General features: G+C 38.2%; 1 protein-coding gene across 1 annotated transcript in view; it reads right to left on the reverse strand.

Annotated features, from left to right (window-relative positions):
• The window catches only part of LOC139733092 (uncharacterized), a 76085-nt gene that overhangs the window by 45593 nt on the left and 2551 nt on the right, over positions 1 to 27941 (reverse strand). The window contains exons 3-6 of the mRNA XM_071643935.1: positions 27768 to 27813; positions 21009 to 21094; positions 8598 to 8742; positions 6077 to 6213 (exon numbers count right to left, since the gene is read on the reverse strand). Coding sequence (XP_071500036.1) covers positions 6077 to 6213; positions 8598 to 8742; positions 21009 to 21094; positions 27768 to 27813 — 414 coding nt within the window. The remainder of the gene's footprint in view (positions 1 to 6076; positions 6214 to 8597; positions 8743 to 21008; positions 21095 to 27767; positions 27814 to 27941) is intronic.

Below are 27941 nucleotides of genomic sequence, written 5' to 3' on the forward strand. Positions count from 1 at the left end.
ATGATTTTGGAGTAGAGATCATGCCACGATCAAGTGTGGCGAATGGTTAATATTTTACATGCAAGCCCTGAACAATGACACACCTTGCCCAGCGTACATAAACAGGATGGGAACATTCTCTGAACAGACCTGATGCTTATCTGCAGCGGGGCTGTTGTCTTAGTAATGAACAGGCGAATTTTTAGATATCCTCGTGACACATCCACACACCAAAGTGGATGAAAACTCCCACACTGTATTCCCTTGTCTGCACTGTTATTTGGGTTGCACATTTTGATGGCTATCACACTCACATGAAACAGTCTGACCTGCTGAAAAAACTTGCCAACAATTTACTTCAGCTCTTTACTTTCATTCATTGATAATTTCCCTCAACATTTACACAGGAACCTAGCTTAAAAGGATGACAGGAAGTTGTAGCAGTTTTTGCCAAATCACTTCTACTCTTTGTACACACTGTCAGGACAATTGGGTACAGAAAACAGTTTATTTCACCCACAACTGAACTGGATGACTCATAGCTAAACTATACCTCGCTAAAAAATGTGTAGTCAATCAACAAGGTTTTGCAATGTTCAAGGATGTTTGTGCACAACCTGTCTAGAGATACATGTCTCTAAATACACAATATTTTCATCTTCACCACACAGTAGTACAAGTTGTGTAGACTTGTCTGAATGACATCGAACAATATGTGCTATCCCACCCACAGTTTCTAACAGTATATCACCAAAGTGACTGAGAGAGAAAAAAAAATCATTACTATGGTAACAGCATACATATCTGTTATGAAGTTGATTAATAAGTAGTGCAAAAATGGTGGGAAACATGACAAAATCAACAAGTAGAATCTTATATTTGGTCTGCAATCCCCTAACCAGGTCTGTCTTACTTGACAAGCATGAATGATTAAACATGGTTGAGGTGAGGGTGATCTTACCACACATTATTTGCAACAATGACCTCCCATGTCTGCTACAATTGGACAAACTCCAAAACGAATGGCATGGGACTAGCTCCCCTGCCATCATTCTTTAGATGACAAGTCTAATGAACTCTCACAGATGAAAATAACCATGAATGATGTCACTACTGTAGTACTTGATTGCCAGGTTTTTTGTCTGTTCTTTGTGATAATCTTTCACAGCCAAGTACAGAAACTTTGCTGCCTTAGGAGCTCACAATTTTATGTTCATACACCAGTGTATATTTGTTGTAATATATGTCCAGTGTATCAAGAATTTCCATTGTGGATCATAAAGTAAATCAGCAGTTGATCAGTAGTAACAGAACAGTAACATCAGGGTGACGGTAACTTTGATACTTAAATCACATGAACAAATATTTCCAACACACTGTAACACAGAACCTTTAATGTTCAAATCTAGGTCCTCCCTGCTTCCTTAACGTAAAGAGGAAGGGGGACGGGAGGTGACTGGTTGAGGCGCAAACCTTCCCTTCACTAATCTTACCCCTGATACTGTGCATGGGACCCTGCTAATGCTCAGGTCAACAACATTCTTATCAAGTTCACAAACCCTCTCTCTCCCTCTATTCCCCTTCCTCTCTTGTCCTGTCTTTTTTACTATTCTTTTTTAAAATCTTACTACATATAAGTCCCATTCACACCATCCAAAATTAACACTGCTTGCAGCCAAGTGATCTTTTCTTTTCTTTTTTTCTTGAGGGGTCATATGTGAATGGTAGCAAATAGAATAGATATTTGCAATATGATCCCAAACTGATAATGCATATGAATCCCCTGAGCTCTCTCTCCTCTCTGTGCTGATCTCTGTGTACAGGCTTTCTACATCCCAACTGGCAATGATCAAACTCAGGATGGAAGTGGAAGATGATGTTTGGGACTGATAAAAGTTCTTCTTTTCAACAATCTTTTTTATTTTCATAAGGAGCAGTAATGCAACTACCTACAAAGGCCTATTCAGAAAACTTATGTGAAATGTTATCTATTTGCATTGAATTTTTGCATCCATATTGGTAGAATTGATTGCAGGAATATTTTGAGTGTTCCATGGGAAGACTTTGAGTGTGACATAGAGTGTATGTTTTTTCCCAGCTTGGTACCTATATAGACTCTCAGTATGAGACAAATTTCATATGACACTAGGGTGCTCTATATCTGGGACCTGGAGGAAAATGAAGTCTGGATGTCAAGGTAACCGGGTCACATGACGGTGACTCACTCTCTGAGAAACTTTGGAGAATCCACACTAATACCCCTTTCAGTAACTCCTCTGGCTTGGGCCAGGCCCCAGCTAAGTCGTAAAATTTTGAATTTATGAATGGGTCGAGCCAAAGTAGCCCGCGCCAGGAGCGGGCTACTTTGGCCCTGCTGAAGCTAGCACCAGGGTGGGCCAGGCTCGGGCCTGGTACCCATCGAAGAGTTTATGAACGACAGCAGCGCCAGGCTTGGGCCAAAATTCCTTGCACAGTCAAGGGTTACGTTTACCTGGCCAAGCCCTACGCTGGAGCGCGTGTTCAGTTACCATGGTAGTTATCCCATACATGGCCAAGTTCGTGAATGGGTCATTGTAAAAGTAGCGCAGCTCTGCTATAGTAACTGAACGCAATTTTTACTGCTTGGCACAGGCAAAATTAGCTCGGGCCAGGAGCTGGCCAAAAATGCATGAGTTTCTGAAAGGGGTATGAGAAATTCCCCATGAAATTTACTTAGGTGGGTCTGGTCAAGACTTATTCAACATACAATGAAGGCCTCCATTACTTCATGAGTACATTAAGTAGCATGGATCCCATTGCTTTTGAACTCTTTCTCAGTATGTGTTCATGCTTCTCATTCACAAGTGATACTGTTGATTCAAATCTGAAAATATGGCCATTATGGAGATTAAACACTACTTTGATTCAGGTGAGAAAGCAATTAATAATAATATTAAACAAATTATATATAATTCATCAGAAAAGAATGCATAACATCCTAGTGGCCTTCTGTGGTCTGGATGTTATCGTTCTAAAGTCCTTGTACATAAGGCTATATCTATTCCCTTCTGGTGATATCTTATACATTCCAGACATACCAGTATGTTGGCATGAACATAGAGAAGTCATGTATCTGATCACACGACACACCATGTGACTCAAACCATGCTTTCTGTAACCACTCTCAGAGGAAAGGCTGATATAGAATAAACAATTAAGCTCATTGTGAGGCAAGGTACATTAATCTAATAAGTTTTGCCCTTTAATCCCTTAATGACGAGTCCCGAGTTTACTCGGGCAGGTGTCTATAGGAAATGCGTGTTGTAGCAAAGTCAGCTCATCCTAAGTGGGTTAAGAATGTCCCCATGTCCCTCTTTTTCATGGAATGTCCTCTTGTGAAGGTCTCCTTCCCCCCCCCCCTCCCGCCCCTTTTTCCTTCTCCAGTTCCCCCTCCTTCTCCCCAATCAATCCCCTTCCTCCCCCAATATAGCCCCTTTCCTCTCCCCCAATCTAACCCCTTCCTCTCAATTCCTATTTCAAATACCATCACTAGAAATGTGTTTCCCTATCCCGCATTACTCATACACCAATACGGACTGCGGAACCAGGATAGAGGTTACCCTTTATCACCATATGAAAATTAAGAAAATTAAGAAGATTAAAAAAAAAATACATGGGATGAGTATTCTATGGATGGATGATATTGTGCTATTAAAAAAAAAATTGAATTACATTTCTTTTATTTTTCTTTAATTTTTGGGGTAGTTTTTTTACCCTGCAATCTTAACCATGGTTGAGAACATAATAAGCCATATCAGTATAATTTTTCTAAGATTTAAAATTTATCCTTGGCTTCAGCAATAATGAAGCAGGCTAGTGGTCAAACGAACTGGCGTTTAGTGACTGGGTGACTGATACCAAAGCATATTTACAGAAGGCATGGGATGCAATCTAGGACCCAGAGTTGCTGTCAGGATGACAAACTTGGCTATGTACTCAGAGGAAAACCTCTGTGAGTGACTATGGAAACTGCAGTGCTTACTGTTTGTTTGTGTCCTTTTACTTGATATTTTTACGACTACCACTTTAATTGGGAACATCAAAGATTTGAGCTATCTTCAAATACTGCAAGTGCATTTCCTTTCGCATATTATATGAAGCAGAGAACATTAAACAGTCTAATCATATTTTCTTTCACCTATGAATCTGAGAATGTTAAACACAGTCTAATCCTATATGACCGCTTTCTGGTATTGCCGTGACAGAATATTCTTAATATTGACGAGAAAGTAGTGATGCTACCGTTCATCTATAAATACCATATTTCTTGTAGGCTTGTTTGCAAAATGCATATCTGTCAGTTGGTCTGTGCCAACAGAGCAGCTGATTTCCTGCAATGGCACTGCCGACAAAATGAAAACCCATATAAAACTTTTATAATCACTTTACGATACTCATCAAAATTATGCCATATATATCAGGAAAAAAAAAATACATTATGCCACTGCCAAAATCTAAACATGTAGATATCAAGAGTTCAAATGATAGCATGATTCACGATAACCGTGATGTCATGCCCAAAGCTTTACAAATGTATAAGCATAAACATCAGAGTGGCTCAATGAGAAAATAGGCAATATTTCCACTACACTGAAACAGAGACTGAACATGTACGGCATCTTGGCAAACTCTGAATGCCGTATTTGTGACGCAAACTGGGAATAAACTATATAAAAGTCACATTCACATAAACTGTTGTCACTTTGGTTGAATGGCCTCACTGGTTAGTGCTAGCGTCTGGCAGTGCAGGATGAGATGTGTGGGGGAAAAGGAAATGAAATTGGCTGTGTGTCATGAAGATCACAGTTTAGTCATCAATTACAAAGGCAAACACATATTTTCAAAATATTTTGTCAGAAGAACTGTCATATTTACTGACAAAGGTTGTCTCAACAAGGAACTCAGGAGAGAGAGAGAGAGAGAGAGGAGAGAGAAAAAAAAGAAAAAAGAAAAAAAAAACTTTGGGCGGTGAACAGAACAGCTTCCATCATGTCCGTTCACAGACTGCTGAATATTGCTAGTGAGTTAACAAAAAAAAAAAATGCATGAATGGATATTATACTTATTGATGGTTGTAACTACTTGTGAAGAGATTAATAGCCAGCAAATGGATGAAACAATACTAATGAATATGAATGGACGCAATCAAAACAGAACAAAATTGTATACAATGCAAATAATGACCCCTGAAGTATGTCAGGATCAAAGTTTGCTTCGAAATATATACTGGTACATATACTAGTCACTATAACCATGACAGCATCGAGTGAATATCAGGCAGTTATCATTTATGGAGTGACTTTCAGTTTCATAACATATACAATGGTTACCCTCCATTAACAATGATACTTCAAGAGGATTCAAAACTTTAGGAAGAATGAAACCCATAAGACAAAAGATACTGTCTGGATTGACCCATTCAATTGTCTACACAAAAATTCCTTCCTCCCCCCCCCCCCCCCCCCCCCCCAAAAAAAAAAAAAAAAAAAAAATCCAGTAATTTGAGTTTTGATGAGGAGTGTAGCTAAGAATCTATACTGAGCCTCCCGTAAGAGCAATGCAGCAACATGGACAGACAAAAATGCGACAGTTTTGACTGTCCATCTGAGGTGCATTACATGCTACCTCATAGAAATACTATAAAACACACCGTTCTTAGAGCTGTTATTATCTCTTCCAATCAATATTAGGCCATTCAGTTGGAAAACAACAAAAATTCAGTGAGCATTCATTATTTGACCTTCATGTTAGTAAGCCTACATACGTACCTGCCCAGTGTTATATACATTACCCCCAAATTTTTCATTTTACCACGAATTCTAATGGATTGCTCCTTTGAAGCAATTTTGGTGCAAAGTCACCTCTTATTAAAGTGTTCTAAAAGATGGTATTGTATAGGGGGCAATGCACATCGGAAACAGAAAATAGAGCGGCATCCCTGAAATGTACCCTTATACCGTGGAAATGCCACGCTGTCAAACTGTGACGCACAGTGATTGTTCCTGGGCAAAAGTGCAACCTAAGGATGAAAGGAATCAATTTACAGACATCGTAGTACCTGTTCTCCGCCTCAGCTGCTTTGGCCCTGGCATCCTGGGCAATCTTCTCGGCATCAGCGTAGTTCTTCCTCGCCTTGATGAGGTCTCTCACACTGGCCTGGACCTCCTCGTGCCATACACTGGCCAGGTCCCCACACTATCGGGCAAAAGGATATACAGTGGAACCACATTATAAAGAGGTCGGATATCTAACTCACCCGTCTTATAACAGGGCAGTTATTGCAGGTCCCAAGTCTTGACATTTCATTGTTTGTTTGTTTGTTTATTTGTTTGGGTTTTTTTGTATCCTGATATAGTGAGAAATCTGATACAACAAGGTAATTGCAGGCTTATCAAACATTGACTCAATGATGGCTGAGGCACACTCTCTCAAGAACCACAAACTGCAGTACATTTTGCATCATGTTAATACATGTACAGTGTATATGTATACAGTGCCCTGCCTCATACAATGCTTGTGTAACCTAAACATTCATAATGCTAAAAAAAAAGAAGAAAAAATTGAGATACTATGCAGGAACATAATATGCAGTTAAAATGTTGGGAAAAAATTCTTGTTATACAGATTCCTAAGATCATTCTCCTGAAATGAAATGAAATGAGGTCAGCTAAAGGGAGTAGAGTCTTAAAAACTCTTTCATACATTCATATCAGGGTCAATTCCTACTGTGATTTTCCATCCCCAAAACTTCCATTCAGAGCAAAGTCAATGCACACACTGTAGTGTCTACGGTCATCACTATCTTTAGAAAGAAAAAAAAAACCCAACAAATGCAGAAGGTAAATACAGTTTACACTCATCATCACTCCCGACCAAAAAAAAATGTCCATGACATAACACTGATGTTATTGAACGGATGGGGGGGGGGGGGGGGGGGGGGGAACAGCGAGAATTTTCCGCATTGTGACTAGGTGACTTTTCCATGTCAGCAAGGTACAGCATTGGTGGACCTTGCATCATGGCTATTTTTAGCATGAATGCGTGCTACGCTATCACCTTTCCCTCTCTCTCTAACCCCCCACCCCCCTCTCTTTCAAGCCACTGGTCTCTCTCTCTCTCTGATCCTTATGGATACATGGGATACAGTAATGACTGCATAATGTTTATAACAATCAATGACGCAGCAGCTGCAATTGGAAGCCTGTACATGTATGTACAGATCAGACCCTGTCGTAAAAGGAAATTTCCACTGACCTTTGCTACCTGCATGGCTACAGGTGTGGGCTACTATTTGCTAGTTTTTCTTGCCACCCAAATCCATGTCCATAATTCAAACACTTCAAATATCCACTTCATCCCTGGACACTGCTTCTTTAATCATTTACCTTCTTCATGACTCAGGACTATATATGACCATTGCCCGCTTTTCTCTTTCTCCATCTCTCTCTGTCTGTGCACAAATGTGTGCCTTTGGCAAATAGATCTACATCTGATTCTTTCTCTTTTGGAAAATTCCTAAACAATGATGGCATATCTCTGTATATTTCCTAATTCCATCTAACTACTGTAAAACATGATATATTCGCGGCATGATTTTTTCGCAAATTGGAGCCGACGGCCTCTTTTTGTGGCATGAAATTTTGGCGAACTACCACTGGCATTCAATGCATATAGTGTAGACAAGAACGTTCGCGTGCATTTTAATTTCGCGAATCTTGGCGCTTGCGAAATTTGCGAAATTAAAATGCACGCAAACATTCCTTGTTTTACAGTATTTGTGTGAAGTTTTTTCTCCCCTAATACAATTTCATCCAGTAATACTTATGAATGTACAACTGTATCTTTACATCTTTTATGAATAGTCATTAACACAAAGACTGACTTTTAAACTTCACAATATTTACCAATTTGAAATATGCCCATGGTTGAGTGTTTCTAGGGGTCATTGTAAATCACATAATCTCCTTTATGAAAAGCTCAATAGATATATTGTGTTCTTAAGCCTTGGAGTTCTGCACCATTCTTGTTTGGTTTGAATGTATGTGTATGTATGCATATGTTTGTAACTTCACATTCTGCTGGCAATATCATCGGAAAGATGATTTATTACAATTTGACGGGCAATCCCTGAATTATCTTCACTGAACGTGATGGTCAATAATGCCATTCAATCTTATTGTTTGAAAGCAGCAATGGACTTATGACCAATAATCATGAAAAATATGTGGATAATGCTCTCTCATATCAATGATGAAAAAAAGAAGGAAAGACAGAGAGATGGGATTCAATCAAATGTGCGTAATAACTTTCAATTTGTATGTATGCAAAGAAGAGAATTATACAGATTGATGCAAAGAGTTGTAAAAAAACCCAAAGCCATCCCATACATATTGCATGCATACACATATAAACTCTTAATTCACACACACAAATCCCCTTACAGCAAACACATAGAAGCACACACAGCTCTCACAAAAAAAAAACACACACAAAAAAAAAAAAACAAATAGCCAACTTTGCATTATTCAATCACAGATCCAATGTCTTAGCCATACTGCAACCTGTTCGGGGTGACTTACTCTTTTCAGCTTGTTAGCTCTTGAATTCTTCTGTAGTTTGACGGAATCAGTGATCTGGGTACTGATGGTTTCGGCAGCCGTCAGCCTCGCCCTCGCATTCTTCTCTGTTTCCTCTAATAAAGACTTCCATACTTCCCATACAGTCCTGAGAACAAAACACAATGTCAATATTTACAAACTTATCAATAAAACAACATCAAAACATATCTGAAATGTAAATGTTATCACTTGAATGGTTTCATGAACTCATAAGACTCTGGCAGCTTTGGGCTTTCATATTCTTCCTTATTTGATCTACTTTTGACCAGTGAGTCTACACAATTTAGAAACACAAAATCTGACAACTTGCATTTGACTTGAGAAGGATTGATATTGAGCTCCTTCATGGGTTACTTTACAACAATACATCATTAATTCTTCTATGAAATCCCTCCTGAAAACATTTTCAAAGATTAAAAAAAACTACATGGCTCATTATGTGTTCTACTTAGGGTAGACAAAATCAGAAAAATAATCCAATCTTGCATCAAAATTTGTCATGTAACACACAATATGGCATGGTCAATTAAAGACAACTATTCTATACACATGCAGGAATCAACATGTATACTGTAAAACATATTCGCGGCATGAAATTTTTGAGGATTTGGTGCCGACAGCCTTTTTCGTGGCATGAAATTTTCGCGAATTGCTACTGGCATTCAATGCATGTAGTGTACACAAAAGCTTTCGCGCGCATTTTAATTCCGCGAATTTTGGCGCTCGCGAAATTCGCGAAATTAAAATGCATGCGAAAATTCCTTGTTTTACAGTAAGCAGTGCCCCAGTGGCCAGGGGCTACTGTAATACCAGATTTCCAAAAAGTATATCTCTTGGTGGACTGATTAGGCACTTAGAATTCAAAATGGACTTTTATGTTTCCTTTTATTTCGGGCCAGAACATTTTTTTTTTGGGGGGGGGGGTACCAAAATTTCTGTTTCAAAGATTCTAGCGACTCGAACTGGCCACCAGACACACACACAAAAAAAAAAAAAAGTGTACTTGGTTGAGTGTCGGAAAGAATATAAAAATGTGTAGAAACAATGAAAATATGGAACAAAAAATAAAATAATTTCATCATGAGCTAAAAGAACTAGTGGTGGTGAATGAATAATTAGACATTTTGTGTTTGTGTTTCATTTCGTTGTAAATCCATGCATTCCATTTCACACTGTCATACCATCTACATATATCCCACAAACAACTCAGACTACCATTTTTAGCCAGAGATAACCGTTGGTCTCTTGTGAATTTTTTCTTCTTTAAATTCAGCGATATCTACCACAGATGCAGCATGCACTGCATATCAAATTATCATTGTCCTGCATACAGCACTATTACTGATTACTACTTGAGACTAGATGATGATGATGAATTTCACAATAAAAAAAAAAGATCATTATATAAGCATTTCCATCTCGATGTGAGGCAATCTGCATGAAAACGATGTAGTTTCAAATCGCTTTCACATTGTTCTTCACATGTCTCACGGGTTCATCTTATTACATACATAGAGGGCACTCACTCCTCTTCAGGACCACTTTGCCACTTGAACATTCAACTGAAGTGAAACCGAAAAGCCTTTGGTTCCGTCAACTCTCAATAGGCCAATTAAAAGAATATGGACTTAAAATTATTACAGATACCATTTAGGTAATGTGATCCTACAATAGCCTGTCACCTCTGCTAAAGAGTGTTTTAAAAGGAATTTGTGTCAAGGGGGAAGCTGCTCATAACGTGATGAAAAGAAAAAATTGAATTGGATAATGAAGAAATAAATGACAAGCCTTTAGGTCTGTTGACTCTCGATGGGGTAATAAAAAATGTGACTAAAAAATTTCAGATAATACTATCCTTTGATGGCCTATCAAATCTGCTGTACTTTAAAAGGAATTCATATCAATGAGGAGCTGTTTTAATGTGATTAAAAGATATACTGAATTGGATATAATGAAGAAAATCTGACAATAAGAATATCCATGGATCACTTACAAAATCTCAAGGAGGCAGTAAAATAACCAGCTCATCTCCTCAATACTTCCGGATAATAAAACACTTGGTGCATAGACTAAGGTACAAAAGTAATGCTTCTCTTGGTTATGTCAGACAGAATCAATTGCTTCTCTGGTCTAAGAGAATGTGTACCAAAAACAATAGCTAGATTTTTTAGTGAAGTCATAAGGGAAATTATATGCATTTTTACAAAATGTGAAAAAATGACCTTCTGATGCAATGTAAAGATGAGCGTTATCGTAAATTGATGTGTGAATAAACATGTCCTTTAGTTAGATGACTTTTTTTTTCTTGCAAAATTTAGCCTCATGTGTTCCTTGTACTTGAATGAATTTGACAAGTCACATTTAATATCTTACACTCACACAATCTTGTTTAAATTGCCTGGCATGTAACCTATTCCAAACAATCTTAAACTGGCATCGCAATGGTTAAAATAAGTAAGGTTGCAAATTATACTAACATTGTCACTCTCCTAAATCTTGAATTAATGACAATAAATATCACATTTTACAAACATTTTATATTCATTGTATTTTTTTTGAGTGAAAACAAGGATTAGCATACATGTATAGATGTCAACTTAATATTTTTTCTTTATTTTCTCAAATTAAATGCAAATGAAATTTAAATGTGACACTTTAGATTATTGTTGAAAGATGTGGAGCAGATAAACACTCATACACACTTAATAAGGGCAAAAAATGTATAAAGTACAGTTTTACCATTATCCAATGCTTTTAGTTTTATGATTCTTGAAGTTGGCATTGCATTTCAACAAAACAAAACAATGTGCTGTACAACATCCTTACCTTTGGACAAATGAATCTATGAATAAACCTGCACTCTCAAAATTAACGGCTCTACCTGATCTACTCAAATGGTGAGTTGTGAATGATACATGGTAGCTTTAATACTTGACTGATCTCTTTAAAAATCAATCCAAACAAAAAGAAGAAACATTTCATGCAGACAGCAGATTTTAAAATGTCACACACACACACACACACACAAATCAAGAATGTGTAATATGTAAACATAAAGAGGTTGTGCAGATTATTTCACAAGCACAAAATCTAAACACACAGAAAATATTTATCAACAAGAAAAAAAATGTGGTTTAACTGGTACCTATCATTTCAAAATGTATGTGGTGACAAGTTTCATTCTTGTTTTCATATCAATTATGCATACAATATACATCGTAAAACAAAAACAAAGATCATCAATTTCACATTGGAGGCAATTTATGTTATCGCTGCTTCGGCTAAGAACACCCATCCACCCAAGGGGTAAAAAGATGAACCCACAGATGGTAAGGGGGTGCACGTGTGGTGGTTTTATCGTAAAATGTGGATTTTCATATAACTAGTGAGAGTGTCGTCAAGCGTTAACAAATGCTGTATACCAGTTTGCACTGATGTCTAAAGCTTTGGCATTCACCGAGGGATTCATTCTTACAAGCAACCTGCAAAGAAGAGAGGCATGGTTATTTGCAGCGAAGGTGTGACACATGTTACAATGAAAACATTCATCAGGAACACATGTATGAATCCTTGTAATGTAAAAAGTTGAAACACAATCACAAGTCACTGTCAAAAGAACACTGTTAGCTTATCAACAGAAGACACTGAGAATAATTTCTTGCAAAATCAAACTGAGAGACTGAAAATAACATTTTGCACATTGGTCCCTTTCTGATTTTGACCATTTGTAACATATCACTCCCTATTGTGGACTGTAGGTGTCTGAATTATTCAATGATACGAAGAGAATAGTGCATGTGTATAATGTTAAAGTTAGTTATGAATTTGAATTAAAGGGAAGCAGTCCTGAGATTTTCACTGTACTGATAATTAAGAAGAGTAAAAAATATAACCTTTCAACAATTTATACGCGTGGATATCAAAAATTGTTTCCGTACGCGATTTAAAAAAAATAATTCCTACAAGCGATCGTGTAAGAGCCTGCCAAAAGGTGCAACGTCATTGATGCCCTACTCTCAAGTTGACAGCCGTGCCTCAGAAAACCAATTTAAGTGTTCAAAATGATCATATCTGATTTTTTCATAAAATGTGACAATATGTGGTTTTATTATTTCAAACAAAATATTTCAAGCTTATTTATATATACAATTAATATAAAAATAAATAGTAAACATGTATTTATAAATAACTAGGGAGCGTACGCATGATGAGCAGAACACCGCTTGAAAGAGTTGTGCATCGATGACATATGACTCTCCGCCAAGACTTGCGCATTTGCAGAGTCACACTTTTTTAACCGAAATGTACAAGCTTATTTGGTGATTTGAAAGTTTGTTTTTGATGAAAGTAGTTCATTTGAGGTACCAACAACAACATATTTTTTTAAATTTCGTGAGGACTGCGTCCCTGTAAGGGAGAAGTGATGAGTGGGGAGGGCAGAGTGGATTCAACAATAGGAACGTGTCACGGTTTACTTCACTCTGAACACACGGGGGAGGTCTGAGGGAGATTTCATCAGTTTCCTATCACATTTCATTATCATTTCTTCATCTAAATTGCCCGCAGCATCCCTTTAAGGGCACTGTGTGAGGTTTAATATCCAACATAGGAAGAAAAAGTATGACTGTTTCAAAAGGAATGTCAGAGTATCAGTGCCTCCAAACCTCTGTAGGGCAAAGAAGTCGTCATCATGCAGGCATACGTAAAGGACACATAGGCGGAACCTAGCTGAGATGATAGACATGGTGCCTCAGCGTGATATGGATTATATGATATGGACGGGGTTACTATCTTTGGAGTATTTTGAACCAAATCTGGAAACAAAAAATAAAAATGATGTCATTTTGACCATTGAGCTAAAGAAGACTTACTCCTTCCCTCTATTTCTTCACTGTGTACTATCCTTAGCCACTGAGGCTTTCCTCAGCCCCTTTTCTCACTTATACTTTTTTAAATAGACCAGTACTATCTGGGGATAAGAAACCTGCTGAGCACTGTTCTTGCTTGCGTATCTCACCCGATATTACTGCATGAAGCATATACTGTAATGATTCATAAGACAGCCATACTGAATGATGAATTAGTTTATATATGCCTTGTAATTTATACATAGTAATTCTATATATACCACGTAATTTATACATGTATTAATTCCATATGCCATATAATTCATACATCTTTTTTTTTTTTCATACAAAGTTCTACTCTAAATTCACAACTCAACCTTGATGGGCACTCAGCGTAACAAGCCAAAGCCCAGTTTCCTTCTATGCCATGAGGAACACAAAAAAGAAATTGGTAGGTCTAGAGGGCACAGGGGCCTCAGCCCAACAAATGGTGGAGCTGATGCAAAAGTTTTAGAAAAGGTTCCTGTGAAGGGAAAACACAACTCTGATATTTCCTTGATTTGACCCAATATCTAGTTTCCTACACAATCTGGCTGATCAAAGTGGAGAAGGTTATTCTCTTCTTCTTGTTGTTTTGCCTTCAAATCAAATGTAAATTTCACAGCAAACTATCACAAAGGAATCTAAAGAATTCCACAAAATTATGGGTTGGAAAAGAATATGACAATTTGGATTTTAACTAATGAATTTATAGACATAAATAGTACAGTTAAAAACAATAAGTTTTGGTTGAACATTCAATTGATACTTTCTTTAAAATAGGTTCGCTTTGCAGGAAATAGTAATTTCTGAGAATGACATTTGCTGATAAAATTGCATAATCTCTACACTAAGTGGAGAGGACTTTTGTTCAGATAAGCCCAGATAAGCACAGAACCTGCCCAAAGGAATGGTGTGATTAGTTGTTCTGATCTATGTGTGTGTGGAAGTGAACTACACAGTAATATCGCCTGACAGCACTGTCTTGATGCTGCTATGAGTAATGTTATCGACATATCATGCCAATGAGCACACATTTTTGTTTTTTATTGCTTTGTGATGCAAACTAAACTCCACAGTCATATAGAGTTGTGTACAGAGATGTCAGATTTGGAAGGTATATACACAGACAGCTGAATCTGAGCATTTGTGTGTTTCAATATGGGATATACCACAATGCCAATATGAAGCAGCTGTGACTGTACAACTGCAGTTAAAGAAAAAACAACAACAAAGAATAAGCACTAGACCTGTACACAAATCATATTTCACAATGAAATACTGTCTACCTCAACAAGACTATACAAAATTGAGGTAAAAGAGAAGATTTTTGTACTGTAAAAGAGAAAATTTTTGCACCACTTACTTTTCACCCTTGACTGAGTAAAAGATAAATTTTATGTGTTCTGGATTCTGCATGATAAAAACATTGAATAACTAGTGTTACATTTCACACTGCATGCAAAATTTATTCACACATTCTTATTTTCATGCTAGTTTCTGGTCACATGAAAATTTCCACTTTTGCAGTAGAGTATGCAGAAAAAAAAATGTGCTAAAACATGTCTTGTTTTTACAAACTTACTTAACTTTACTTGACAAACTCATTTATTTGCGTCAAGCAAAATGGGCTGCTATGTTTAGTACATAATTCAGCAGCTGCAAAGAGGCCGAGCACTGGTGGGGGTTTTCAATCTTGTTATGCTTTGCTTAAATAACTTTATGGGTATAAAGTGTGCAATGCATTGTTGAAATCTGACTATACCTCAGCCCTAGCTTGCAGGAACTTCATACTTTCTACTTCCCTGCATTTTTTTTTTTTTCAAATTGAGACACATCTTCAATGTGCTGTATTTCATACTTTTCAAAACATTCAAGATTCCAGTTTCAAGTTGAAGAGGTCATTCTGTCAAATATTGTAAGCCATTTGCAGTTTTGCCAAGAAAATTTACTTTTGGAAGTAGATATTAAACTCTTCATTACAGCTGCATGACACACAAACTTAAATGTGCAGTCATGGCTGGCAGTATGAAGTAATAGGATGTAACATGATTTGTACATCATTACAAATGTCCTATCAGACTGACCATTCTGCAAGTTAAAGTAGACCCCGTTTACAGTGCGAGGCTCGGCCGCGGCCGAGCCCACCTTCATTACAGTGTAAACGCGCAAAAGGCCAAATGCGAGGCCAAAATTGGCCTCGCATTTGGCCTCGCTCTGGAGGTGGTCTCAGTCGCGGCTGAGCCGCCGAGCCCGGCCTTTTCTCAGTGTAAACGCAAACTGGGCCAAATGCGCGGCCAACTTTAGTCTGGCTTCCAAACCCTCTGCCTGTATCTTTCGCTATTCAGGATATTAATCCCCTCAACGTCGAAAACTAGTATACTGTAAAACATGATATCATATATTCGCGGCATGAAATTTTCGCGAATTGGAGCCGACAGCCTTTTTCGTGGCATGAAATTTTCGCGAATTGCTACTGGCATTCAATGCATGTAGTGTAGACAAAAGCTTTTGCGTGCATTTTAATTTCGCGAATTTTGGCGCTCGCGAAATTCGCGAAATTAAAATGCACGCGAAAATTCCTCGTTTTACAGTAGTTTAAAGTGGTTTTGTCCTTCAAAGGGTTTTTTTCCTTCGGCAAAGGCCTTTGCCCAAACGCCAACTTGGTCGCCATGGAATTCAGTTGGCAAAGGGTCTGAAAACCAGACAATACCAAATTGCGTTTGTTTACAAGCAGAGCGCCACTACGACAAAATATTGAAAGGTTTGAATCAAAAGCGCGGCCGAGCCTGGCAGTGTAAACGGACAAAATTGCGAGGCTCGGCCGCGCAATTGAGGCCGGGCTCGGCCACGGCCGAGGCGGCCGAGCCTGGCCCCGCACTGTAAACGGGGTCGTATTGACCTTTGCTGTGATGGGTGAAACTCAAAGTACTAAGGATTCTCAGGAAGCAGCATGTTACTTTTCTTGTTATCGAGATGAGCAAACTTTGAGGTAGCATAGAAACATGGGGAAAATTAATGGTACCGGTAATGGTGATAGTGACAATTTATCAAAAATCAATAAAATTTGCAGCCAGATAACTGAATTACAGAATTCTGTACATTGGGTAGTGACCTGAGATTATTAAACAATCATAACCCCATTGCTGTATAAAATCATATAATTATCACACAAATAAGATTGAATAACACAGTTACCAAAATTTCAAAACAGATCATTTATTTTCAGACAGTAGCATAGGAACGTAAGGGAGCGCTGGGTCCTTTCTCTCACTTGTTTTGTCAGGGGAACGAAGATAATGGGAAATTTGTTCTGTCTGCACAGCACTAGCTCTTCACAACCACAGGAAATGAATATTGAGGTCTCAATGAGTGGGCTAATAAATGGCTAATTGGTCTAATCCCACTTGGTGTATTTCTCGTTTCATCTACTCAGCATAGCCGGGACTTAGAGATCTATGATTACGATAACGGATTGAGGACTGACGTCAAGGTTTTGGGTGTAGGGTAAGGGTTTCTGGGCTAGAGGTGGGTTTAAGTCCGGAAAAATGGACTCTCCTGGTATGATGCACTGGACATAAGAGTGAGTAGACCATGCACAGGATTCAATCAAATTGATGACAACAAGAAAAGAAATGGGGCTTTAGTGTGACCAACTAAAGCTAAGCAAATTTATCAGTACTCATACATCTTTCAATTTCTCTTTGCTGTTTTGTAAATCAAGCAATTAAAAAAAAATGATCCCTTTGTTAGACTCCATTGCATCTGGCTACCTGACACATCAGCTGGTGGCAATGTTGTATTCAAATTGTCTACTGACACCTTTTGGGTGAAACTGGTCAGGTGATATCCCGGTTACTTGTGGACTCAAAGAGTTCAAGTACCTCCACTTGCTTTATCTGTATGAGAGATCAGACTTGGTGTTGTACTGAATAGCTCATAGCAAATCAACTCAAATTTACGATTAAGCGGTCAAAAGCGGTTTAGTCACAACAGTTTATCCTTGGAGTATCTCAGTCTATTATCAAATAATGATATCTTGCAAGAGAATGAAGGTTGAGATTTGAATTTTTCTTCAATTTCTCTCCCTCTAACAAATGAAACTTGTAGGATCGCAACTGCTGATCTGTGATTTAACAAACATGTCGGAAAAAAAGGAACCACGGGACTCAAAAGCAGTCGATGACAGGTTCGAGTCCCGTGGTTCCTTTTTTCCCGAGATGTTTGTTAAATCACAGATCAGCAGTTGCGATCCTACAAATTTCATTTGTTAGAGGGAGACAAATTGACGAAAAATTCAAATCTCAGTGATATCTTGATTCGGCAATTATTCATCGACAAAGTCTAACTCAAAATTTTGAAACTATGCTTTGAAATGTGGATTCTTAGTTTTCATTATTGCTGCTGGTGTTTGTTGTTGTTGTTTTTTTTTAATCAGAAAAAAAAGGATGTTTGAGGGGAAGAAATCAAATCGCTACTGGGAGTCACTCAGCTGAATCCATGGTTGATAAAGTATTTTTTCAGTGGACAGAGAGAGAGAGAGACAACCTCCATGTACAGGAAACCCAGACTGACAGAGGAAGCCATTAGCCCCCTCTGGGCCAGCCATGCCACCCTCTAATGAGTCTCAGGTGTACACTTTGGTCTACCACTAAGTACCAGATAACTTTAGTAGTCATCTTTGATTGGCAATCTCAAGTCCAATCAATTCCATTAGAGATGTTATTTAAAAGACAGTGAGGCAAATTTCCATACAAATGGCATGGTTTATACATTTTTATGACTCCTCTGATTTCCAACCATTACGAAAATTCTCTATACCCTTCTACACTGTCAGGCGTCGGTTTTCAGTTTGTTAAAAATCACATGGAAAACTTCAGATACAATATAGAATTGTCATGATGTTCTGCACCAATTAGGGGCGCTATTCACTCTTTGTTGATTTTCACACCATCTAGTGGCACAAATTTATCAGCAATGATAACAGAGTGTGTAGAGAATGTTATCTGATGTTTTGTGTAAAAACATTCCAGGGCGATAAGCAGAGTTTTCAGTGCCCTAAACTCTTGGTCTCCCATTATTTTCTTTTGGAAAAAGAGATTCTAAAACAAGAGGTGTCTCATGACCACGACAGGATGTCATTTGAGCCCTGCACCTGGCCTAAAAATAAAGTAAGCACCAAACGGGAGTTCATCTGCATACCACAAAGAGACAGTTCACTTCAAAGAAAGAAAAAAATAAATTGATGATGCTTGAATGCATGTGTTGCTCTCCGATGATTCACTCCATGTTTTCGTTCACAATAGGGCTTTTTACACTTGCAAATTTTTGCTTAGTCCCGTACCAACGGTGGGGCTAAGGGGGGGGGGGGGGGGGGGGGGTCTTAGCCCCACCGTTGGTACCGGACTTTCCTTAGCCCACTTTCTGTTTACACTTGTTTTTGCGAAAGTGGGCTAGCCCCACCGATAATCCCGTAATATCTGGCCGTGCAAAATAGCAGGGTTAGCACCGCAATTGCGGTGCTAACCCCGCAATTGCGGTGACAAGCAAACGAGTGTAAACAGAACGAAAAAATAATCCGGGGCTACGAAGTCCGACCCCCCCACTGACCGATCAGAAACGAGGTAATCAAGTGCTGCCGGTGCGTGCGTGTACTTGTACAGTGCACAGCGTAATCATGAATATTCATGTGGTTTCGAAAGTACGGGGCTAAGAAATATGAGTATAAAAAGGTCAGTTTTCTCCTTATCTAGCCCAGGACAAGAGCTTAGTACGGGATTTATTGGCGAGTGTAGAAAGCTGAAAAAATTGGTACGGGACTAACGATAGTCCTGGGTCAGAGAAAGTACGGGATTAAGAAACACAAGTGTAAAAAGGGCTATAGTGGAACTGGCCTACCCTTCCCCTCTGCGTAGAAAATTTGATCTAAGTTCTGTATACACCATGTATCCAGCGAGTCTAATTTTTTGCGAATAAGGACTTCCTGACAACTTTGCGTGTGGTTAAATTCCTGATCGTGGAGTACTGCACTGGACAGAGAAATGTATGGGTGCACGTTGCATTCATGTTGTGGTCAGAGTTGATATTTTCGTATGTTGCTTTTTGTGAATGACACCTGCAAAATTTGAAAAATTAAAAACCATGCAAAATATATGGCCTATGCAGTATCTGGTATATTAATGCACATCATAGTATACAGTAAGTAAGACTACCTGTACGGTAATGTAATGCCAGTGATTGATATTCCACCTTCTAATCCCTCCCCCCCCCCCCCCCATGTATCATTGTTTTAATGATACCAATGGCAGAACAAATATTTTTTAATCAGATGTTTACAACCTAAATTCACAGTCATTACATGTGATGTTACATCTTAGCTAATCCTGTCGAAATACACACAACACGAGCCTGCGGGACGGACGGAGTGCGGTTTTGCAGTAAATCCAGTCACTCTTCGCAGATCACGAGAGATAGGGTATTATAACCATCTCTTCCTCTCCTTTGTCACTGAGCCAAGAGAAGGGATATTTCCCCACATCAGCTGTCACAGAACTGAGAGTCACCGAGCCCCGTCCCATCCCCTACTCCAGTGATTCAAGTGCTGTTCTTGGCTACAACTCCCAAGCTGCCGCTAGCAGCGGAACTGTCCCGCAATGCCAGGTAGACGACATATTCCTTGAGATCGTCTGGATCTCGGCCTTACCAGGTCTCTTCCTTAACCACCCTCAATTCTCAGTCACATGGCTGGAGACTCACATTCAGTCTCAACTCATAACACATTTACTAAAGCAATATGTTTTTTCTCTCATTTTTAAAATAAAATAGCATGCAAAAGGTATGTAGCATCTCTCATCAGTCAGCACTTCCATGTCAAATAACCTGATCAGCAGTTCAGTCAATGGTAGAAATATCGTAATGACTAGTTATTACAGTTACACATATGTGACCACATAAGAGATCATAGTTTTGATGAAAAGATACAGAATAGGAACAAAATCGCACATGAACCACAAAATCATGACCACATTGCTGTTGAGGTTATCAACCACAACTCAAAATGAATCATACCTACTTCAAGAGGAAACCTGTTTTACACTTATATTTTCTCTGTTGAAATCCTGTGATGAAATTTAACTGTGAATATGGTGTCATTTTTAAACCCTATATAATCAGAATAGAAACTACATCAGGTGTCCCCATCAACCTCTGGTATATATCAATGTGTCATACGTCAATGTATGGTGTAAAAAACAACAACCCAAAAATCACATTTATACTCTATCATGGTGTACATCACATAATTTATCATTATGCTAGCATCAGAAAAGGCTCAAACTTTGCCCAATAAAGCCATGGTTACGGGCAGACACTCCCACTGTTTTTGTTGTTGTTGTTTGGTTGTTTGTTTTACTGAGACAAATGTCAGAGCTAGAGCCTGCCAGATAGCCCCATCACATCTCTCACACATGGCTGCCAAGACCCTCACCTGTTGTGCTGCTCTTCTTCTGTTTCTTCTGACGGAGGAGGGAAGTCTCTTTTCTGGAGAAACTGAGATGCCAATTTGGTAAGACTCTGCACATGTGGGGGGTAAAAAAGAGACAAAAAGTATAACAAGTTTGTCAAATGCAAAGTTTCTTTTGAATTCTATAACATGAGTGATGCCTTGCTGCCATCTTCCACTGATATATTGTATATAATTTTGAGTATCATTAATCATTTTGTCACCGTTTCCCCTCACGCACAGAAATCTTACTTCAGTCAACTCATTTGAAATCGAGGAGGGCACTGACTCAGGGACTTTGAAATGTGTTCATGCCTTCCTCATTCCTTCCGCTATTGTTAAACTAAAATGCATCATTTTTACTCCAGTGGTTTTCAAGGATGCATATTGTGCTCAGACACCTATACTGCTTATTCATACATTTGTATTACATCAGGATACATCCTCGTTTGGTATGAAAAAATGAAAAGGTTCTGAAATGTCTCATTCTTCCTTTTTCTCTGTATCATTAAAAAGGGGAATATTAATCATAACATTGAAGTGACTGTCTAGAATACATGTATTCAAAACCAAGTCAACATCTGTGCTATGATATGGTGTCAGTTAGAGATGTCTTTTTTTTTCTTCCATATCAACATTACAAACATTGCCAGAATGACTGGTGAAATTATTGTTGTATCAGGCTTGTTTGTTGTAACTAATTGTAATGAGAGTACTTCTACACAAACCATCCTTGTCAATCCGCAGCAAAGTTAGAAATATATCCAAACTGCACACTCAGATTTTTACACTAACATAGCCACGAGAGTCTATTGGGGTGTATTGATTCTATCACAATGGTAGAATTCTGCTGTATGTGAATTAGTTTTATCATGGACCTAGGTCCATGGTTTTATGTAGGGCAATCACTTCAACGGCAATAGATCATGTAAAAGTATCATGTAAAAGTATCATGAAAATATGAATCAACAGTATTTTGATTTCACAACAGGAAAAATATGACACAGTTGAATCTAACTTCACAGAGGAGAAACCTACACTGCTAATATTGCCAGTCTGGTAATACTGCTCTGATATATTGTACTTGACTTTTTATGCGTGTACATCTCATTCATATACTGAGTAGTGACAGGACAGTAGACTGTCATGTAGAAGGTCACACTATGTTGCATTATAGTCAAGCACCATTTCAACTGGAGTGCTGGTAGAAGCTATTAACAAAATGCTTTTAACGATCTTCTCAATGTATCATGCCTAACAAGACCCCTGACTTAAAATACTAGACGCTGCTGTAAGACAAATACTGCAAACCAGTAGAGTTCAGTCCAATTATGTGAAAGGGACTGGTTAATATACAAATAATCTGAAATCTACACGACCAGCACGACAGCATTTCATTTTGATCATCATGTAAACTCAATAAATTGTAATACAGTAAAGGCATACCAGTACTAGGTGTACACAGGACTCCCAGGGGAGAGGCTTTTTACAGTACACGTACACACTCCAGTAAAGACACATGAGATCACGGTTACTACCACGGTCGTCAGGCTACTGACTAGCTTCCCGGCTGTGACTATTACTACCTCCATACAATACAGTCTTATCCTAGCCTATAGATAAAACTCAAGTGTTCCTCTTTTGAAAATACCTGTGCTCAACCATATGTGCACACTTTGGGCTACTATTTGATTTACAGTTTGGGATGCAGTTCTTTCATCAAATTGTGAACCAAACAATGAGTGTTTCTACAGTGGATGTACTGCACTGCATTGATATTTTCCCCAAAGGCCAAACATGTAATAGTGTGTGTGTGTGTGGGGGGGGGGGGGGGGGGGGGGGGGGGGGGGAGGGGGAAGGGAGAGAAGTGTACTGTAAATCAATTGCAACAAATCAATATGGTACTCTTTTGATGTGACATGGAACATGTGAGGAATGACAGGAATGAATTATGTAGGACTTGCGAATCAACTACATACTGTACTGTATTAAAGGTTGTGGTACTGTTTAAAAACCACTGGGAGCTCGAGTTATCACATTTGATGCATATGTGTAGGTCTCATTGTATCACAAAATATCCTACCATATGAAAATTTCACAATAAAGGCTAAAATATAATGAAATATCGCTATTTTTCCCAATAAACCATACATTGTAACTGTAGACAGTTTATTTTAGAACAATTTTATTGTAACTAAATGTTCTTTTTTTTTGGATCATTTACAATATCTATCATATTGATTAACACTTTATTACACTGATTTTTCTATCCTTACCAGCTCACATTTTAGAACTATTTTGAAGCACTAAAGCTGGATGTTTCATCTGTAAATAGTAATATAATACCTTTAAAACGGTCCAGGAAGCTCAATGGGACTAGCTTTTTTTTTTTCCATAAGTGTGTCAATATGGCTTTGATGAAATCTAATCTTTATACCTGTGTTGCATTTCCTTTGATGAATTTGCTTTACAGGAATGATTTCCCTAACTTGCATGCAGACTTTAACCCGTTAAGGACGGACTGATTTTGCTATAACATGCATTTCCCATAGACATCTGCCCGGGTATACGAAGGACTCGTCTTCAAAGGCAAAGGGTTGATAAGTTAATCCTTGTGGAAATATTATGATCAATATCTTTTAAACTTCCTGCTGTTTCTTAATTCCACTTTTCCTTTATCTACATTATATCAAAGCAAGGCAACATAACATCTTTCTGAGAAGAAAAAAAATAATTGATTTGATGGAAACTGTGGGGTAATAAGCACAGTTTATCATTACATGAAACCAAGGAGGTACTAGCTTGCCTAGTACCTCCTTGATAAAAACAATGGCAGAAGATTAATCAAATAAGCATAGTATCTGCCTCTAATTTCACCTTTATGCTTTGCCCTTGATTAACTTCCCTGCTGCAACATTTTTTACATACATCGTACACCTGTATTTACTAAAAAAAAAAACTTGTTAAATTCTAATCAGACACATGTCACATTTCATCTTCAGCACCTATAGAGAGGTCAAAGGCGTGATTTTAAGCTAAGCTTCAGGCTCAAGACATTAAACCAAGTGTGAAAATGGGCTTAAGCAGGTGAGCTTGAAGGAAAAACGTTCTTCCATTCTAATCAAATTTTATAGAGTTAAGATCAAGAGTGGAATGAACCTGTATCATCATGCATTTAGCATCTATAAATTCTGCGTAATAGTTGTATTATTGGGGGAGCTTCGGCATCACGTAATTAAGGCCCTTAATTAACACCTTCCACTGTTTAACCTAATACACCATCTGTTCTTTGATGCATGAGAACTTACGTCATAAAAGATTAATTGGATTTTCTGTTTCAACATAATAATATAAAACATGCTATACACTTGCAAGTGTATATGGCCTGTACATTGTAGTTGAACCCATTCTGGGTCTACGACATGTAGCTCTTTACTTAGATCTTCCTATCTTGCAGTGGCAGTTAGCTATTGACCAATGCTCCATGGTTGGAAATGGTGAGCCTTCCAACATTGTCTCCAGGACAATGTTGTTTCAAACATTGTCTTGAAGACAACATTGTTTTAAAGGCAATTGTCCAACAATTGTCTTTAAGACAATTTAACCTTCGTATTACATCTCAAAGACGGGCTCTTACAGAACTGTTGTAATTTCGGCATTGTTACAAATTGTGTATTTTTTTTTATTATAAAGATGTTGTACTAGCTGTAGGAAGTAAATTTCCCTAATTCTCACCTCTAATGTCTGAAAACACACAAATTACAAATATTTAGCATTTACATTAAAAATAATATGAATTCAAGAAGATATGATAAACAAGAGGAAATGTGTTCTCACATTAAAAGTGAAAAAAAAAGGAACAATGTTTGCAGCACAGTGGGGCAAGCATAGCAATGTATGACATAAATATGGATTTATGTCATTTAAAATTTGGCTCCACCTTACAAACTTAAGATCAGGTTGGGGATAGACCAGGGCATCTTAAATGAGATTACCGGTACTCCCCTTAATCTTATTGTATTCATACAATGGCTGTTGCAGGAAGAAGAAGAAACAGCAAAGGTCAGGCAACCTTGAATAAGACTACACCCCCTTAAGTGGGTGTTTTGATCCCCCGTGACGTAGAGTGGTTTCTTTTGGACTACACACACAAACAGGCAAGACAGGATATTTGTACTAAGTCACTTACCGGACCTTCAGTGAGATCACCCTTCCTTCCACACAAACACTCTGTCGCACACTTTACATTTTATCACATTTCTACGTTCAAGGGGGACCAGAGTGTAATCTTGTTGCAATTAAACTGAATTGCACTTTTTTTTATCAGTGTCTCACCATTCAATTATTTGATACTCCTCAATTTTGTTGACTTGATATTATGAAACTGGAAACAGACACAAGACACCTTTAAATTCCTGATTGGAAACATTACCACCACCACAACCATAACCCAAATAAATAAACAAATAAAAAATATATTTCCCCTCAGCACTCATTGCCTGTTTCCAAATCCTGCACTGATAATGCATCAAGAGAAAACGCACGACTGGAAGTATGACTCAATTCTGACGTTACCTCTGACGTATGTCTAGTAAAGTGCGTATTATCCCTCCTGTCAGTCTGTTCAGTCTTACTGTAGACTCATAGTATTTAATGCACCTGGCTTAAATGGTTCTGACTTAGATAGAGCTCTTCAATGACATACACTAGGACTGTGAAACTCAAATCAATCAAAAATCTTAAAACAATTCCCCAAATCTCATCTTTAGCCTTCAGCAAAGCTACAATTGTTTGTACCATTTTGAACACTTTGAATCCAAACTGAACAAAATCAAACAAGTTACACATTTTCAATAAGCACACAAAATGACAATGTGAAGACAGGTATGAATGGCCGATTAAAAAAAAAATAAAAGTCAGCTCTATGGATAGGTTCCAACTAGTCCATACCCAGTGCTTATGTGCCTGCAATAATAAGAAAAAAAATCACTGTCCATTATAAAGATGTCAAAGCTCACAGTCTTTGAGGGAAACCAGTCTTTTCCCCAATCAATCAACTGCTCAAACTCAAACCGACAAATAGGGCAGCCATTATTTCAGCTAGGCAGCCAGAGCAATGTATGCATTCAACGTGATAGACAAGAATTAATATCTCACTCTTTCAGTTTCTATCCAATTTAAATAGAGGCTTGGATAAATGGCCAATAGGATAGCATATCACATGATATGTTGACATTCGTGCAGTAATGACCTTCTTGTCTTTCACATTACTTGCCTGAATTTCAGTCTGATTTGAACCAGTCAGTAGCTACATGTGACAGTGCATGCATTTAGAAAAGTTCCTCAGTAGTTTAAGTAACTCCTTTAAAGAGTCCACATGATGCTACATAATAGCAGGGCAGCTATTTGTCAGACAGCAATGACAGGCTAGAGTGAACAGTCTTGTCAAATGGTCTCTTCAAAGGAGGGGGACATCCCTGGATTAGCAAGCCACTTAATATCTTTGGAGGCATTCCTTTGTCTCACTACACAATCAGTCACCAAACCACAAAGCTCTTCCTACTACATGGACAACTACTCTCAGTACACACATCCATGCATGTCCATACAAGCCACATCCGAGCACTGTTCAATGGCGTGGCAATACTTTCTGAACTCTAGTTACAGCTATAAGGCCTATTTGTACATTCCCATTTCACTCTTCATGTATTTTTCATCATTAAGATCTATCTTACTGTTTTTCATAGTTCTTTTTGTGATACCACATCTATAATTTGAACTTTGTAGACCATTCAACCATTATACCGGTTAAAAGAAACAGAATAGTAGTACTAGGACCATTTTGTTCTGTCAGGCAGAGTGACAAAGAACAACTTGAAAAATCTGCAACTGCTACTGAAAATATGAGTGACCAACAGAAAAAAGTTAATTATGAGTGCTTTTTAAAGTCAACATCAAGAATATCTGATGATGGACTTGATTCTGCCAGCAGATGATCCACCTGCAGTAATCAATCCAGTTCCTTTTACTACATCACACACCAGTTTCCTTCCACAAGGTAGAAGCCAGAATTCCTGTGCACAGTAGGCCCCTTCAATCATGCACCCGTGAACTCCTATTCTTTTCTTCTTTTCACACGATGCTCTCAGTCTACTGGTAGCAATACGGCAACTGACTGGAATTATCTGCGTGCTTTCAAAACATAATAATCGAAAGCTTCCTGATATGTAATGTGACTCACACCAAGCCGAAAATTTTGCAACTTTTCCACCAGCATAATATTCCGCCATTTATATATTCCTGGAGTGCAACAGCCTGCCACACATATCATTGGCCCCTACAACCTTGACCACTGTGGTATGCCTGGGCTGGGGTAACTTGTGGGTAGAAGCCACTGTGCAGTCAGAGGATGCCCAAGGCAAAACCAGCCACTATCAGCCATATTTAGGTACACCGATACAGCGACTGTTACATTTTGCAGCCTGACATTGCAATCGCCATTTACTGTTACAATTTGATATGTTGTAAACAGGACAATCCTTGTAGTACTATGTACAGCACACCTGTTACCTATTCCTGAGTAGCTCTTCTGTAACATGGTCTTGATAAAATTGTGATAGCCCAATTGGAAGGCATCTTAATTACTTAACACTTGAAATTACGCAAGTAAAAATCAGTGTAAACAGACGTAAAACAGAGCTATAGTATATCAACAATGACACAAACAAAGGATATGAAACATACCTGTGCGTATATTCTCTCAATTGCAGCTCGCTGTTTGGAAAACTCCCTGGGTAGAGGAAATCAAGAACAATGGGTCAGTAAAAATGTCCATGCATGCTTTGTGAAAGTGACACATGTGCACATCCTCTTCTACTATGAAATACTCAGACAAAAGTGTCTTACATATATTCATAT

The sequence above is a fragment of the Diadema antillarum genome, unplaced genomic scaffold, assembly GCF_040938485.1.
Source record: "Diadema antillarum isolate AM-2024a unplaced genomic scaffold, OU_Dant_1.0 seq00000460_RagTag, whole genome shotgun sequence".
Lineage (NCBI taxonomy): Eukaryota > Metazoa > Echinodermata > Echinoidea > Diadematoida > Diadematidae > Diadema > Diadema antillarum.